Source organism: Gossypium arboreum, chromosome 9 (genome assembly GCF_025698485.1).
Source record: "Gossypium arboreum isolate Shixiya-1 chromosome 9, ASM2569848v2, whole genome shotgun sequence".
NCBI classification, from domain to species: Eukaryota; Viridiplantae; Streptophyta; class Magnoliopsida; order Malvales; family Malvaceae; genus Gossypium; species Gossypium arboreum.
Genome location: NC_069078.1, coordinates 88128063 through 88141164, shown reverse-complemented (window position 1 = coordinate 88141164; position 13102 = coordinate 88128063). Strand labels below are relative to the sequence as shown.

Sequence of the window (13102 nt, the reverse complement as noted above, 5' to 3'; positions counted from 1 at the left end):
TGCATGAACCGTATCAAAGTATCATACAAACAAAAAAAGATTTAAACTTTTCTGAGTTCAAATGGAATTGAAAATTAGTGCAATGTTTTTATCGATTCAAAAGAAAACCAAACACTCATGCTCCAATTCTTGTCCTACAATTTGTGTCTAAAAAACGAGATTACAGAGAACAAAGCACCAACAAAGACAAGGACGATGAACAAAACAAGAAGGACGATCACGATACGAGGCAAGGGCCGTTGAAGATAACCAGGTTTAAACGGTGGCGTCATCGTCTTCAAGCGAGGCTTCCAACTGCTCTTTTTATACTCTTTCACTTGCTCGCAAAGCCCATTGTAGTAGAACTCGTCATCGGCATTCTCCATTACTTTCATCTCTTCACAAAGACGATGAAACAATGTCTCGACCTGTTTCTTATCATTCACATCATAGTTTGTAAGAATTTGCTTTCTTTTCACTAGTTTCACATCTTTGTTTTCGGGGAGAAGGGTTTTCATCAGAAATACGTAGGATGAGATGTGATTAGTGGTCCCGGGACCGGATTGTTCAATGGCGATGAGGTTTCGGAGAAGGGTTTCGGTGTATTGATGAACATTGATAGGTGGAAGTTCAAGTACTCCTTTGACGAATTTTATATCTAGTAAGTCCTCTGTTGTTGCCTTCTTGAGTTTAATTCCAGCATCTTTGAGCTTACTTGCCTTATAAGGCAAACCTCTAACTTCTTCTTGTTGTTTTGCTTTGATTCTCGGAACCGTTGGGAGGAAACAATGGCGGATTAAGTCGAGAAAATGATTACCTTCTTGTCCGAATTTCGCCAAATGAAGTCTGTGATCTCCTGGGATCATGTCTCTGAAGAACCGGAATGCGAGTTCGGTGAGGGACAGTTTGCAATGGTTTGGAATCGGGACGATTTCAAACAGCCGTTGAAGGATGAAATAAGGGATCTGATTTTCCAGCAGTAACATGTCGCACCTCAACTCGTACAACAACCCGGACGTGTTGAACACGTAATCACCACGGCGTTTCAGACCCTTTATCACGTACTTGAGGAAGAGTTCAATTAAGAAACCGGCATCAGCTAACATGATCTCAACAAATTTGTCACTCGGAACCTCGTCCTGTTTGAGATCTTTGTAGCACAGCCTTGCCTTATGCTCCAACTCTCTTAAAGACTTTACACACTTGTCCAATGTAGCTTCAAGGTGAGATTTCCGATTCAGGAGCGAATACAGATACCGCCATTTATGTTCTTCCATGAATTTCGTATTGTCCCGACCGTGATGGAAAAGACCGATGGAGACAGTTTGAGGGAGATAATGTTTTTCATCGATCTCTCGCAGTTTCTCATCGACTTTGAAAATGCAGCTCGCAGTCGTCATGGTTTCCATTTTTTCTTTGAGGGGAATTACAAGAGAATCATAAGACCCTTTCGGGATTTCAATGGCGACATGTTGTAGGACATCTGTAGGTTCCGACATTGATGTAGCCATCTATAACTGAAACAACAAGCTTTAAACAAGCAAATAAAGGTTTTTCATTACAATCTGCAATGGCATTATCATCATCATTAAAGGAACTGAGTTTAGAATAATTTTTCCCATGAATTTCTTCTTTTAAATTCATTTCCAAAGTTCTACCTCGGTTGAAACTAAAAACCGAAATTACTCAGTCTTACTCAATTAAACTCATTTATCTAATAAAAATGAACTTGATTCCCACACTCAACTTCAAACTAGATCATTTATGCTTGCAAGCTACTCAATCAAGTAATAAACTTGGAATTCAACCCTCTTAATAAGTTCAAGCTAAACAGCAATCAAGCCAAATTCGAGTTTTTCAAACCAAACCTAAATAGCCTTCAAGCATAAGGGTATAATTTGTCTCTAGTGTGCATCACCCATATAACCTTAATGCATTGTGTACAAGTTTTACAGAAGAATTTGAAAGCTATACACATATATATTACACAAAGAATACCCAATTTGAAAATTTTTAAACAAAAATAGCCACTAAGAGTGTTTTTTCATATGTATGGGTATATATGAGCTTAGTATACCTGATTGTGGAGCCAATAAATTTAGCAAAAGAATACTGAATACACTATAAAACAACTCCCTCCCTAGCACTGGGGAATTAGGTTAACCTAATAGCAAAAAACCAATTGAACCCTTGCCATCTTAATTTATGATCACTTGAGTCAGATTTTGATGGTGATTGGAGGGTAAGCAGCTATATATCTTTAAACTTGAAGGAATCTAAGATGACTTGGGAAGAGTGGTAAAGAGCAAAATTAGAAATATTATTATATATGTGTATATATATGCAGTGCTAAATATAAAAAAGAAACTAAGAATCAAACTCGAGTTTAATTAAGTTAAGTTTAACCCATAATTTGGTACTTAAGTTTGATAATTTTTAACATAATATTTATGTTATTTTTTATTCAATTTAATATTTGTAGTTGACAAAATTATATATTTTGATACATAAAAATATGTTAACTTTTAGTATTTAATTCAGATTTTAAAATTAATTCAATGAGAATTCATAATCACTAATAATATTAACAATCAGCTTTCATTAAATCAATTCTAAAACTCAAATTAAATCATATCATCAGATTGTATTTGACGTAAAATTAAACAAATTTACAATTAACACTAAATTTATTTTATTAATAAAATCATAAAAATTCAAACCTAATAATATTAGCAATTGACTTTTATCAAATCAACCTTAGAATTGAATTAAACATTAAAAAGTTAATGTTGTTACCTTTGGGTATCAAAATATATATTTTTTGTCAAATATAAATATCATATTAGACCAAAAATAATACAAATACTACATTTTAAAAATGTCAAATTATATATTACACCTAATAGAATTCAAATCAATAATCAATCCTTGCATATAACTAACTATAATCAGAAAACTCATACATTTATTTAAGATACCACTTAGAATCTGAAATATTATAAGTTTCATGATAGCTTTACTATCCAGCCAAAACTGGTTGTATTTTTAAGGAAGGCTTCGTTATACCAAGAAAAATAGATAAAAGAAAGTATGAGAATCTATTCAATACATGATTTTTCTAAGTAATGCAGTCTGAAAAGGCATTTCCAGCCCATCATAGAAACTCCTGCACAAAGCATAAGTAGTCTTCCTTATTACAGCTTTGTTGCAAGTAAAAAGCTATTACTGCCAAAAAAAGCTAAACTGATTGCTTAAGGAAAAATTCAAGAATTTTTTAAGTGTGTAAATGGGTTGTTGCAATGTCCTCTGAATAACGTATATGAATAGCATTATACCAATATGCATGTCCTAGCTTTACGGAAGTAGAAGCCAAAAAAGGGCAAATGCTATATTCATGTGTCCAACATAATATATTCAAATCTTTTTCCTAAATTAGAAGGAACATACATGATCATTAATGCAAAAAAAACAAAAAAGAGTGAAAGTAAGCAATTATATATATTGCGTAAAAGAGATCACGAATTAAAAATAAGAAAAGGGCAAATTTATTAAAATTGATCAAACTTAAACTCAAATTAAAAACAAAATTACTATATGCTAGTACTATTTATTAGCTTTATTGCCAAAAAGGGAAAAAAGTACTATTTACTAGCTCAATTGTTTAGCATTAGAATAAAGTAGACATTGTCTGCACTTTGTTTATTTTACTTTTTGTAAAATAAAATTATTCTCTAAGAGTAAAGCGTCATGACCTGCTGCTGACTTTGGTTTCTACAACAGCAAGTTATCTATCCCCTTCCTGATCTTCCTGTACTGTCAAATCAATATTGCTAATGAAGATTATAAATGATTAGATTAGTCAATTCTAACCCAAACTTTAAAATTTTATCTCAAAAACTTGATTTAATCATAAAAATATTTAAATTAGAAATAATTGAAAATTAAATCTAAAACTACTGAACCCTAAAAGAACATAACTCAAAATAAATTGAATAAATAACTCAAGATTACCAAATCTAAAAATTATAATTATTAAAAAAATTGGATTACCAAAATATAAAATTCAATCCAATTTGAACCAATTTAAAACCAACCTGAATTGACAAGTTTAATACCTATACTACTTGGACTCAATTGTGTAGGATATAATTGTGTCAAACAAGGGTAAGTAGATTTTTTTTTCTAAGTTTTCCTATAAATTTAGAAGATAATTTTAGAAAAATACCCATACCCTTATCATGATATACATATACTGATTACATTATAGAAACCAAAATCGAATTAACGTAGATAAATGCATTACAACATTTTAGTAAAATAGATACTGATGGTGAGAATAAGACTTCCAAAATGTAATCCCCAAATTCAAGTTACCATGAAATTGCACACGCACATACATTTAATATATATTTATATATTACTGCGCATATTTATCAAAGCCATGTAGCAGTATAAAAGGAGAACCTTAGCTTCCAATATTAAACCTCTATTCACACTTGAGTGCCCGGGTGATCTCCCATGAAACTGCATCAGCCTCCGGGGTTTGACTGTCGCGAGATCCGTGCACTGCCTGCCGCTTGCAATTCACTAATGCAACAATGAACCGCTCATTCTCCAGTGAAGAAGGATACATAACTTGCTCGTCCTGGAATTTATAGGATCCAGCAAAATTGCAAATTTAAGATGGTAAATGCACTGAATATTAAAAACCGTACGTTCATCGTTTATCACACTTATGTCTTCGAAAGTAAAACCAACATAAGTTCATCATTTTAACAAATTGACTTCATTCACAATAACACAGTATTTGCATACCTATGAATAATAAGTGTTAAATGATTTGAAGTATATCCCAACCCTGGCTTCAATGAATCCCCTATTTCGAGGACTATGTAGTTGGTCAATTCGACTAAAATAAATTGAAAATCGACAGAACCAATCATGAAATGGAAATTAATCGAAACCAATCAAGTTTAGCTTCATAACCAAAAAATAACCGAGTCAACTTAATTCAGTCGGTTCAATCATGCATCTTGGTTATTTCAATTAATCGAGTTGAGTAGTATGGATAATTGGTTAGGGTTTAAAGTCAATCAATTCATTAGTCATTCAGCCAACAGACTTGCATTATAATCAATCTAACTGCCCTAATTTAACGGACCAACAACAATCAGTCAGGTAAGCCAGTTATAACTGACTTCTGCATAGCCCTTACCTATTCCTTAATATTATTAAATGAACTTGAAAATTTTAGCAGTTTGATGCTAATCATGATTATATCCCTAAAACTAGCAACTGCTTACCTCAGACAGCTCGTAGAATTCATCGGGTGATATTTGCAGTAACTCCATAGCAGTTTGACCAGTACACCAAGCAAAAATTTTAGTGTTCTTGTCGGCAAGGGTGAGTTTGAGGTAGAAAGCACGCATGACAACTTCACTATCACAATCACAGTGACAGAAACTGCATTCAACTGCTCCGCTTGGCATCTCTTTGACAAAATGCCCACAAGGAGCATGTGAGAATCTTGTAGTAACATGACAATGATCAACTTGGTCAATCCAAACTCGACATATCTGAACATATGTTGGAGACAGGGAAAGAAAAAGGGTTAGCACATGGAAAATTAGGTTTTGAAAATTAAAACATGCCTACCTGCGAGGTGCTAATGATTGAAATTGATCATTTCCATTTTTTCAAAGAAAAAGTTACTTGGATAAACTTGGCTGTGATACTCGGACTCAAGTGTCAGTGTTGGATATAGGTTTGTATTCCATATGAGTGAATTTAACATTTAAAAAAAGATCATATATTTGGGGGTACTTTAAGAGTCACATCTCATACACATACCACACATGCTTCAAATATGGATACTTCAAAAAAAAAAAAAAGGTCGGAACAACATTGGTAGGGAACAGTTAGAAAGCATTAGAGAGTTGAAATGGTATTCATAAATAACTGTTTAGAAAGCATTTGATCCATACATGCATTGAGTTCCTCCTGCTGGAGAGGTCAGAAAGGCGTGATAACTTGTGAAGACAGGATGAGTTTACTAATGCTGGTAAGCAACTGAGGTTGATAAAAGAAGTTCCATCATCTGTCTCACACCATGATAGTTCAAAGCTGTTAAGCAAAACAAGCACCCACGTCATCAGATGTTCACAAAGTGCTTTTAAAACCTTATGCAAGTGGAAAATTCACCATGAACTTCAGATCAGGAAAATGAGAACCATATATGTACAAGGTTCAAGCTACCACTTAACTGAATAGACATTATTAAGGTGTATTGATAAAACTCAAATCAATGCTTACCGATCTTGTTTTGTCTTAGAGCACGTCAAGCCAGAAATATATGCTGTGTGACCAACGCTTACTCGTCCTAATGACCTGAGAAGTGTATCATGATTATCAAGCTAAAAAAAGCAGAGAATATAATGAGTGCTAAAATCCATAAAGTTAAAGTTAACTTATGGTACCAAGATTGAGAAAAATGTAGCTTTGCCCAAATTGATCCAGTCGAATCCTCGAGTTTCAATAAAAAAATAACTCCTGCAGTTTCTCTTTCTCGAAAAACATCTCTAACCACGCCATAAAGGCTGATACCGGTCATCTTGCCATGGAGATCAGCTACAAATAACTGCAGAACTTAGAAAATTTTGGAGAAATAGTATTAGTGTAATTAACTGCAAAATTAAGCAGCAACAAAAGGAATTCAAATGACCTTATACCAATTTTTGAGCGTAAAAAGACAACCTTTTGAGGTTTCTGAAATACAAGTAGAATGAAATGCAGGATTATAAATGAACTTACCTGAAAAGGATAATTACTGAAGTCAATTGACCCTTGGGAATCACAAGGCAAGCTCACTTGAGAAACTTTGGGACCTTGTGTAGGATCAGCTGCAGCATGCAACTTTGATCCTTGAGTTCGATTTTGCGTGGATGATAGGCATACCTGAGGTAAATATAAACTAACTATATATTTCAAATGGCAATAAAACCATTCACTTGATAAATTTTAACTCACTTGTTCCTCATGTTGAACAAAAGGCACCAAGTATAATTGTGTTGCAGTTCCATACTCTAGACAAAACTCATCAATTGTTTCAAGGGCACTCTCTGCGGCAATAGCAATATATGGTCTATCCAGGGCAAGCATGCTTCCAACACTGCAAGGGATTGTGTCAGACTCTCATACCTTAAATGCCAAAACAAGAGAGAGAAGAAACACAAATGTAGTTTCCAATGCAAGAATTACCTGATAAGATTGGCTAGGATTACCTGCTCATTCCACAAGAGAAATCTTAGTTTTACTCCATCATTATCAACAAGAGTGATTTGCTTCCTCTGTAAACCTCCACATTGTTCTAGAATTTCCAGTGAACTGATAGATTCAATCCTACAAAAGAAGAAGAAAAATAAATGGATATCTCACAGAAAAAATTGCTATAATTTAAAATCCGGGGATGAAATATTAGAGCAATTAGCATGATGCAATCATACTTCATTTGTTAGAGATTGCTTTGGTGAAAAAAAAAAAGGAAAGAAAATCCCAAAACAGATAGGAATTAAGTCAAACCTATTACAGCACTAAATTTAGGATACAGCCAAAACCAAACAAAGAAGAATAGAAATTATATATCCAACCTAGCATACAGCGAATATGAAACACCGTTCTTGACTCCATCATGAGAAATGGAAGAGAAAGAATCTGAGCAAAACTGGGCTCCTATCAAGATTGCATCGTCATCCAGATCCTGCAAAGAAAACAAAAGAGAACTTGTTACATTCCTGCAAGTGGAGGAAAAGAAATGTTGAAAGCAAGCAAATGTATTTAGTATCAGGTATTATTGAGAATTTCGGAATACTCTGACCTTACATTTTCATTGATAGTAATTGATCATACATAGCAGGTTACCTCATCCAATAATATCACAAGATATTCTGTTGGCAACAACCGTGGGCTACCGCATCCTTCTTTGGCAGTTCGAAGATAGCAACCTGTAAGGAAAATCTCCCTTGCTTTCTTCAAAATCCCATTCGGAGGATCAACCAAGTCATAGTATCTACAAAGAGATAACATCAGAAACTTCTTGGTGGAATACAAAGACAACAGCTTTATCCTTTCCATCATTCTAGAGTGGTTTATCACTTCCATTTTGCAGTAGAAAAAAGCTGTACGTAGCAATGTCACACAGACTTAATTGAAAGAGTTGGAAACGAGTATGTTACAAAAAGGATATGTTGAATTTTTCTATGTATTTTAAGGGTCCCTAGTCATATCCTTATACACATATTCAAGTATCCAGCAGACAAGGGTGTCAAGGGCTACTTCAAGAAAAATGAAGGGTTGGAGAAACATACATACATACATACATACATGGGTAAGAATGCATATGTCCGAACGAGTAGTTTGATTACCTTCGGTGAAGATAAAGATCAATGGTATTGGAACTCCAATAATCCCCCAAAGTAAGCATGTAAATGTTCGTACCTAAAACAAAAAGATACAAATTTAGCAACGAAAACAATGACACAAAGGCATAATTACTCATCAGAATCATCAACATAGAGCACAATCTGTATAGCAACCCGGAAGAACATGAGCATCCACAACCACAGCTTCCAAAACACTACTCAAGGACAAGAAATTCTTCTCGTATATTGAGTCGATTGTAACTGTGTTAGGAAGCTTTGCTCTCCTATGTTTCCTTTTCATCTGATCTATAATCTCTGGCCTTTTCTTTGAACCGCCTACCCTGCGTTGCTCACTCCACGCCTGGGAAACAATCAGTGGATTAGAGATCTAATAAAACAAACAGAATAATAGAATATATTTAAAAAATCAAAAATAAACCACGATTGCAAATACGAACTTCTGAGAATGCCGATTCCTTTTTCTTGAACGCGGTAATAGACTAAAATAACTAAAAATACCGAAGTGAACAGAAGAGAATTGAGCCTCTGAACTCTAATCGATCATTCTAGATTCTTTTAAAAAAAAATAAACAGTGAAATAGCTCGATAATTTCAACCGGATATATCAAAGAAACAGTAGAGAATTGAGACTATGAACTCTAATCGATCATTCTAGATATTTCTCAGAAAAAATAAGCAATGAAATAGCTCAGAATAAGATTGGTAAATTTAACTGGAAATATCAAAGTAAACAGAAGATAATTGAGACTACGAACTCTTATTCAACCATTCTAGAAATTCATAAGCAAGTTAAACGGTTAAATATCTCGAAATAGCACGTCCTAAACTAAGCAAATCAGTAATACTGATAAAACCGCACAGCAAGAGTACATTACCTGAGAAAGATCGGAGAGCAAAATAGCAGCAGTAACTCCACTCGAGTAAGAAATACAAGTTTTGAGGATCCGAGACGCGATCCAGCTCCACCCCGCTCCATTATAACCTTCTTCATTTCCACTCGGATCTTCGTCTTCTTCAGGAGATATGACCGACCTGGCGTACTCGATAAATGCGAGAAACGGATCTTCTTCTTCGTCTTCTCCTTCGCCTTCTCGTTTTTTATGGTTATCGGTTTCCATTAGCGAACCTCCATTGGAGAAAGCCATCGTAGAATTTCTAGAGAAGCCGGAGACTAAACGGCGGCGGACTGCGGAGTTTGTTACAAATGATTTGGGAGGGAATTTTGAGAATTTGTGAAACTTTTTTTTCTTGGGAATGTATTTTGGCGCGGTGCCAAAAACAAAGGCGAGAATTTGTTAGGTAGAGTCGAGCGTACAAAGCGCTTTGTAAGCTCGATCGACAACAAAACACTCGGGATAGGCTTGGATAAATACATTCATAAAAGGCTTATGATAATGGGGCTAGGCTTGCTAACGGTCTTTTTTATTGAGCGAGTATTGACCCGATTAAATCACCGGTTCAATGATGACTAGATAAAATAATCATAAAAAAGTAAAAAATTTATATAAAAAAATAGAGATTTTCAAAATGGGACAATAAATATGGGCCAATGTCACACAAATAAGAAATTTTCATGCTACTTTAAAAAAAATCATAATTATAGTGTTAATTCATCGAATTAAATCTATTTGGACTACTCACTTAAGCTTGAAGAGCTATTTTAAATTTGAAGGAATTTGGACAAAAATATTAAACTAAAAAAATGAATTTGAATAAAAAATTAGGCTAATTTAAAAATGGTCTAACTTAAACTTAGTTTAATATTTTCAACTATGAAACACGTCTTGCTACGAGACAACACCGCAACAAGATAGTAGACCTTATAAGTCATCAAACTTATAGACTTTGCTCAAAAAAATTATCGTCATCTCTTACTCACATACATTGCAACCATGTCTCATCATGTCACATTATAGGTTTAATGAGAGAATCTCGAACTATAAAACTTAATGAAAACCCACAAATCACTGGAGGGCATATAGCCTATAGATATTCTCCTTAAATATATTTTAGACACACGATCGATGTAGATAACCATTATATTCTCTAATTCATACCTTAATCATCACTAGAGGTGTGCATGGGCCAGGCTACCTGGCTCGGCCCGAAGGCTCGCCCGAAATATGGGAGGGTTTGGACAAAAATATAGGCCCGAAAAATGGGCTTGGACAAAAAAATAAGGCCCTTTTAAAAAATAGGCCGGGCCTCGAGTAATGTATTTTTAGCCCGGGCCTGGCCCGGCCAAAATCACTAAAGGACAAAAAAATTGCATATTTTTTTTATTTTTGAATGTTATTTTCTTGTTATTTTCTCCCTATTTTGCTACCATTTTACTATTATGTTGCTATTATTTTATTGTTATTGTTTAGATATTGTATAAAAATTATTTTATTATTAATTTTCTTATTATTTTAAAGGCATTTGTTAAATTTTTATTATTTTAAAAGCATTTGCTTGTTAAGTTGCATTTATCTTAATGTTATTTAAGTCTACATATTTTTAAAATTTATTTTTAAATTGTTGGGAAATATTTATTTTAATATTTTTTGTATTTTTTATGTATTATATATATTTAAAAATAATATAAAAAATTAATACGGGCGGGCCGGGCCAGGCCTGAGTTTTAATATTTTTATCCTGGTCGGACTTGGACAAAATTTTAGGCCCATTTTTTAAGCCCAGCTGGCCCGAGTCCAATACATAAGCATAATTTTTTAATTGAGCCCGGCCCGAAACCTGACTCAGCCCGACCCATAAACACCTCTAATCATCACTCTCTCAAACTCTTTAAAATATATTTATGACTTTTGATTCACCAGATAAATTATCTACAAACCTCATTCCTTCTTGTTGATGCCACAGGTAACTGAAAAATATGTCATAAACTTATTATTATATGGACCAACGCAAATTTTGTTTTTTTTTTTTCCTTCACTTTTTCTATTTTTTGTTTTTGTTTTTGTTTTTGTGTGGTGAGGGGAGATAGTAGGCACCCACTACCTACATGAAATTGTTGCATTTTGGACCATGAAAAAATCATTGAATGATTGAGAAGAAAAAGCAAAAAAAAAAAAAACTTGACAACGAATGAACCTAAAAACCATAAGCATTGCCTATCTCACGCCATCAAAATTTATTTTATTTTATCTGTTTACAAAACATATAATTCCATAAATGTTAGCATTAAATGGCACAAATTTGATGCATGCATATTCCTTGGTCGATAAATTTGACATTATTTTAATTATCTATATTTATATTAATCGATATAACGAGATAAATGAAAATCAATTTAATTAAAGAATAATAAAATACATTTTTAAATAATAAATTTTATTACTAAGGTATTCATGTCTTTAATATATGTATATATTTTACTTTTTACTTAAATATATTAAACTATAATTTAAAAATAAATCTTAAAACTAATAAATGATTAAGTTGGAAGATTTAAATTTTTGAATGGTGACTTTATTTAAAAGATGAATAAACAAAGTAATAATTTGAAAAATCTTTTGTATTTACTATGTAAAGTTTTATCTTTATGGTACTTTAAAAATAAAGTTTCAATCATTCACCAAAAATAAAAATAAAGTTTCATCTATAAATTATTATTTAAAATTTTATATTAATTTAAATATATTTTTACTATATTTATTTTATAATTATTGTTTATTTCTTAATCGTGATAATACAGGGTTTGAATTTTTATCATTTCTACTCGAGATGATAGGTCTAACATTGACCCAAACAAGTTTCTTTTTAAATATTCATTAAATTTTAATTACAATTAGTTTTTATAAAAAATTTATAAAATTTAATTCATATTAAAATAATTTAATGTCCCTAATATTTTTTTTACATCTACGACCACCCTTACATTTCAACCCAAATAGATATTTCACTAATTTATTGTCCAATCTATTGTTATTTCCAAGTACACCAAAATTAATCATATAACCCACCCAAATATACTCTTAAAAAATAGAAGAAAAAAAAAACTAATGTATGGGTGAGGTGGAAATCTCCCACCACCACTTGTGTCCATTATTATTAACCACCGATTAAAGTAAAGAATTAATATGTTTAAAATAAATTAAGGTGAATAAATTATTAGTAATTTTATATTTTAGTTACTTAACAGTGTTCATTTAAGTATAGGGATGTTAAATTGTATTGTATGACATTTTTCGTTTCTGTATCAATTAAAAGAACTCACCCCATTTTTTTTTACAGTTAATTTTTTTTACAAAACAACATTGAACATCACGAATCAAAATTCAAATAACTTTATTCTTCAATCACCGACACTACCTATTAAATTAACTCAAATCTAAAGTATATTATTCTATTTACCGATGGGTTCTGATCTATCATACCAACTGTTGAATTGTCTTTTGAAGCTCACTAGCTATAACTTAAAAAAAAATTGACTTAAATAAAAAGTTTTAAATAATTTGGTGAATTAAATGAAACCATTCGAATACTTTAGTGATCATTTTATAATTTTTTAAAGTTAAGTGACTAAAATATAAATTTACTAATAGTTTAATAACTTTATGTCCAAATTACTCAAAAAAAAATTATATGGACAAAAATAACTACGCTTTGTACAATTATTATTTTTAATATATATTTTAGAGGGCAACAACTTGCCACTAGCTTCCAAAGCTGAAACTGACCCC

The 13102-nt window shown here is 32.5% G+C and overlaps 2 protein-coding genes across 2 annotated transcripts; both read right to left on the bottom strand.

Annotated features, from left to right (window-relative positions):
- Positions 1–64: 64 nt before the first annotated feature.
- Positions 65–1490, bottom strand: LOC108454819 (UPF0481 protein At3g47200-like). Its single transcript, XM_017753402.2, has one exon. It carries the CDS (start codon positions 1488–1490, stop codon positions 135–137), a length of 1356 nt encoding a protein of 451 aa, XP_017608891.1. The 3' UTR covers positions 65–134.
- A 2700-nt stretch (positions 1491–4190) lies between these two features.
- Positions 4191–9804, bottom strand: LOC108454818 (uncharacterized). The gene is made up of 13 exons (XM_017753399.2): positions 9293–9804; positions 8571–8757; positions 8400–8472; positions 7897–8044; positions 7626–7735; positions 7237–7377; positions 7006–7147; positions 6790–6933; positions 6456–6616; positions 6292–6366; positions 5964–6102; positions 5283–5555; positions 4191–4624 (listed from the first exon to the last, which is right to left on the bottom strand). Exons 1-13 carry the CDS (start codon positions 9560–9562, stop codon positions 4466–4468), a joined length of 2022 nt encoding a protein of 673 aa, XP_017608888.1. The 5' UTR covers positions 9563–9804; the 3' UTR covers positions 4191–4465.
- Between the last annotated feature and the right edge of the window lie 3298 nt (positions 9805–13102).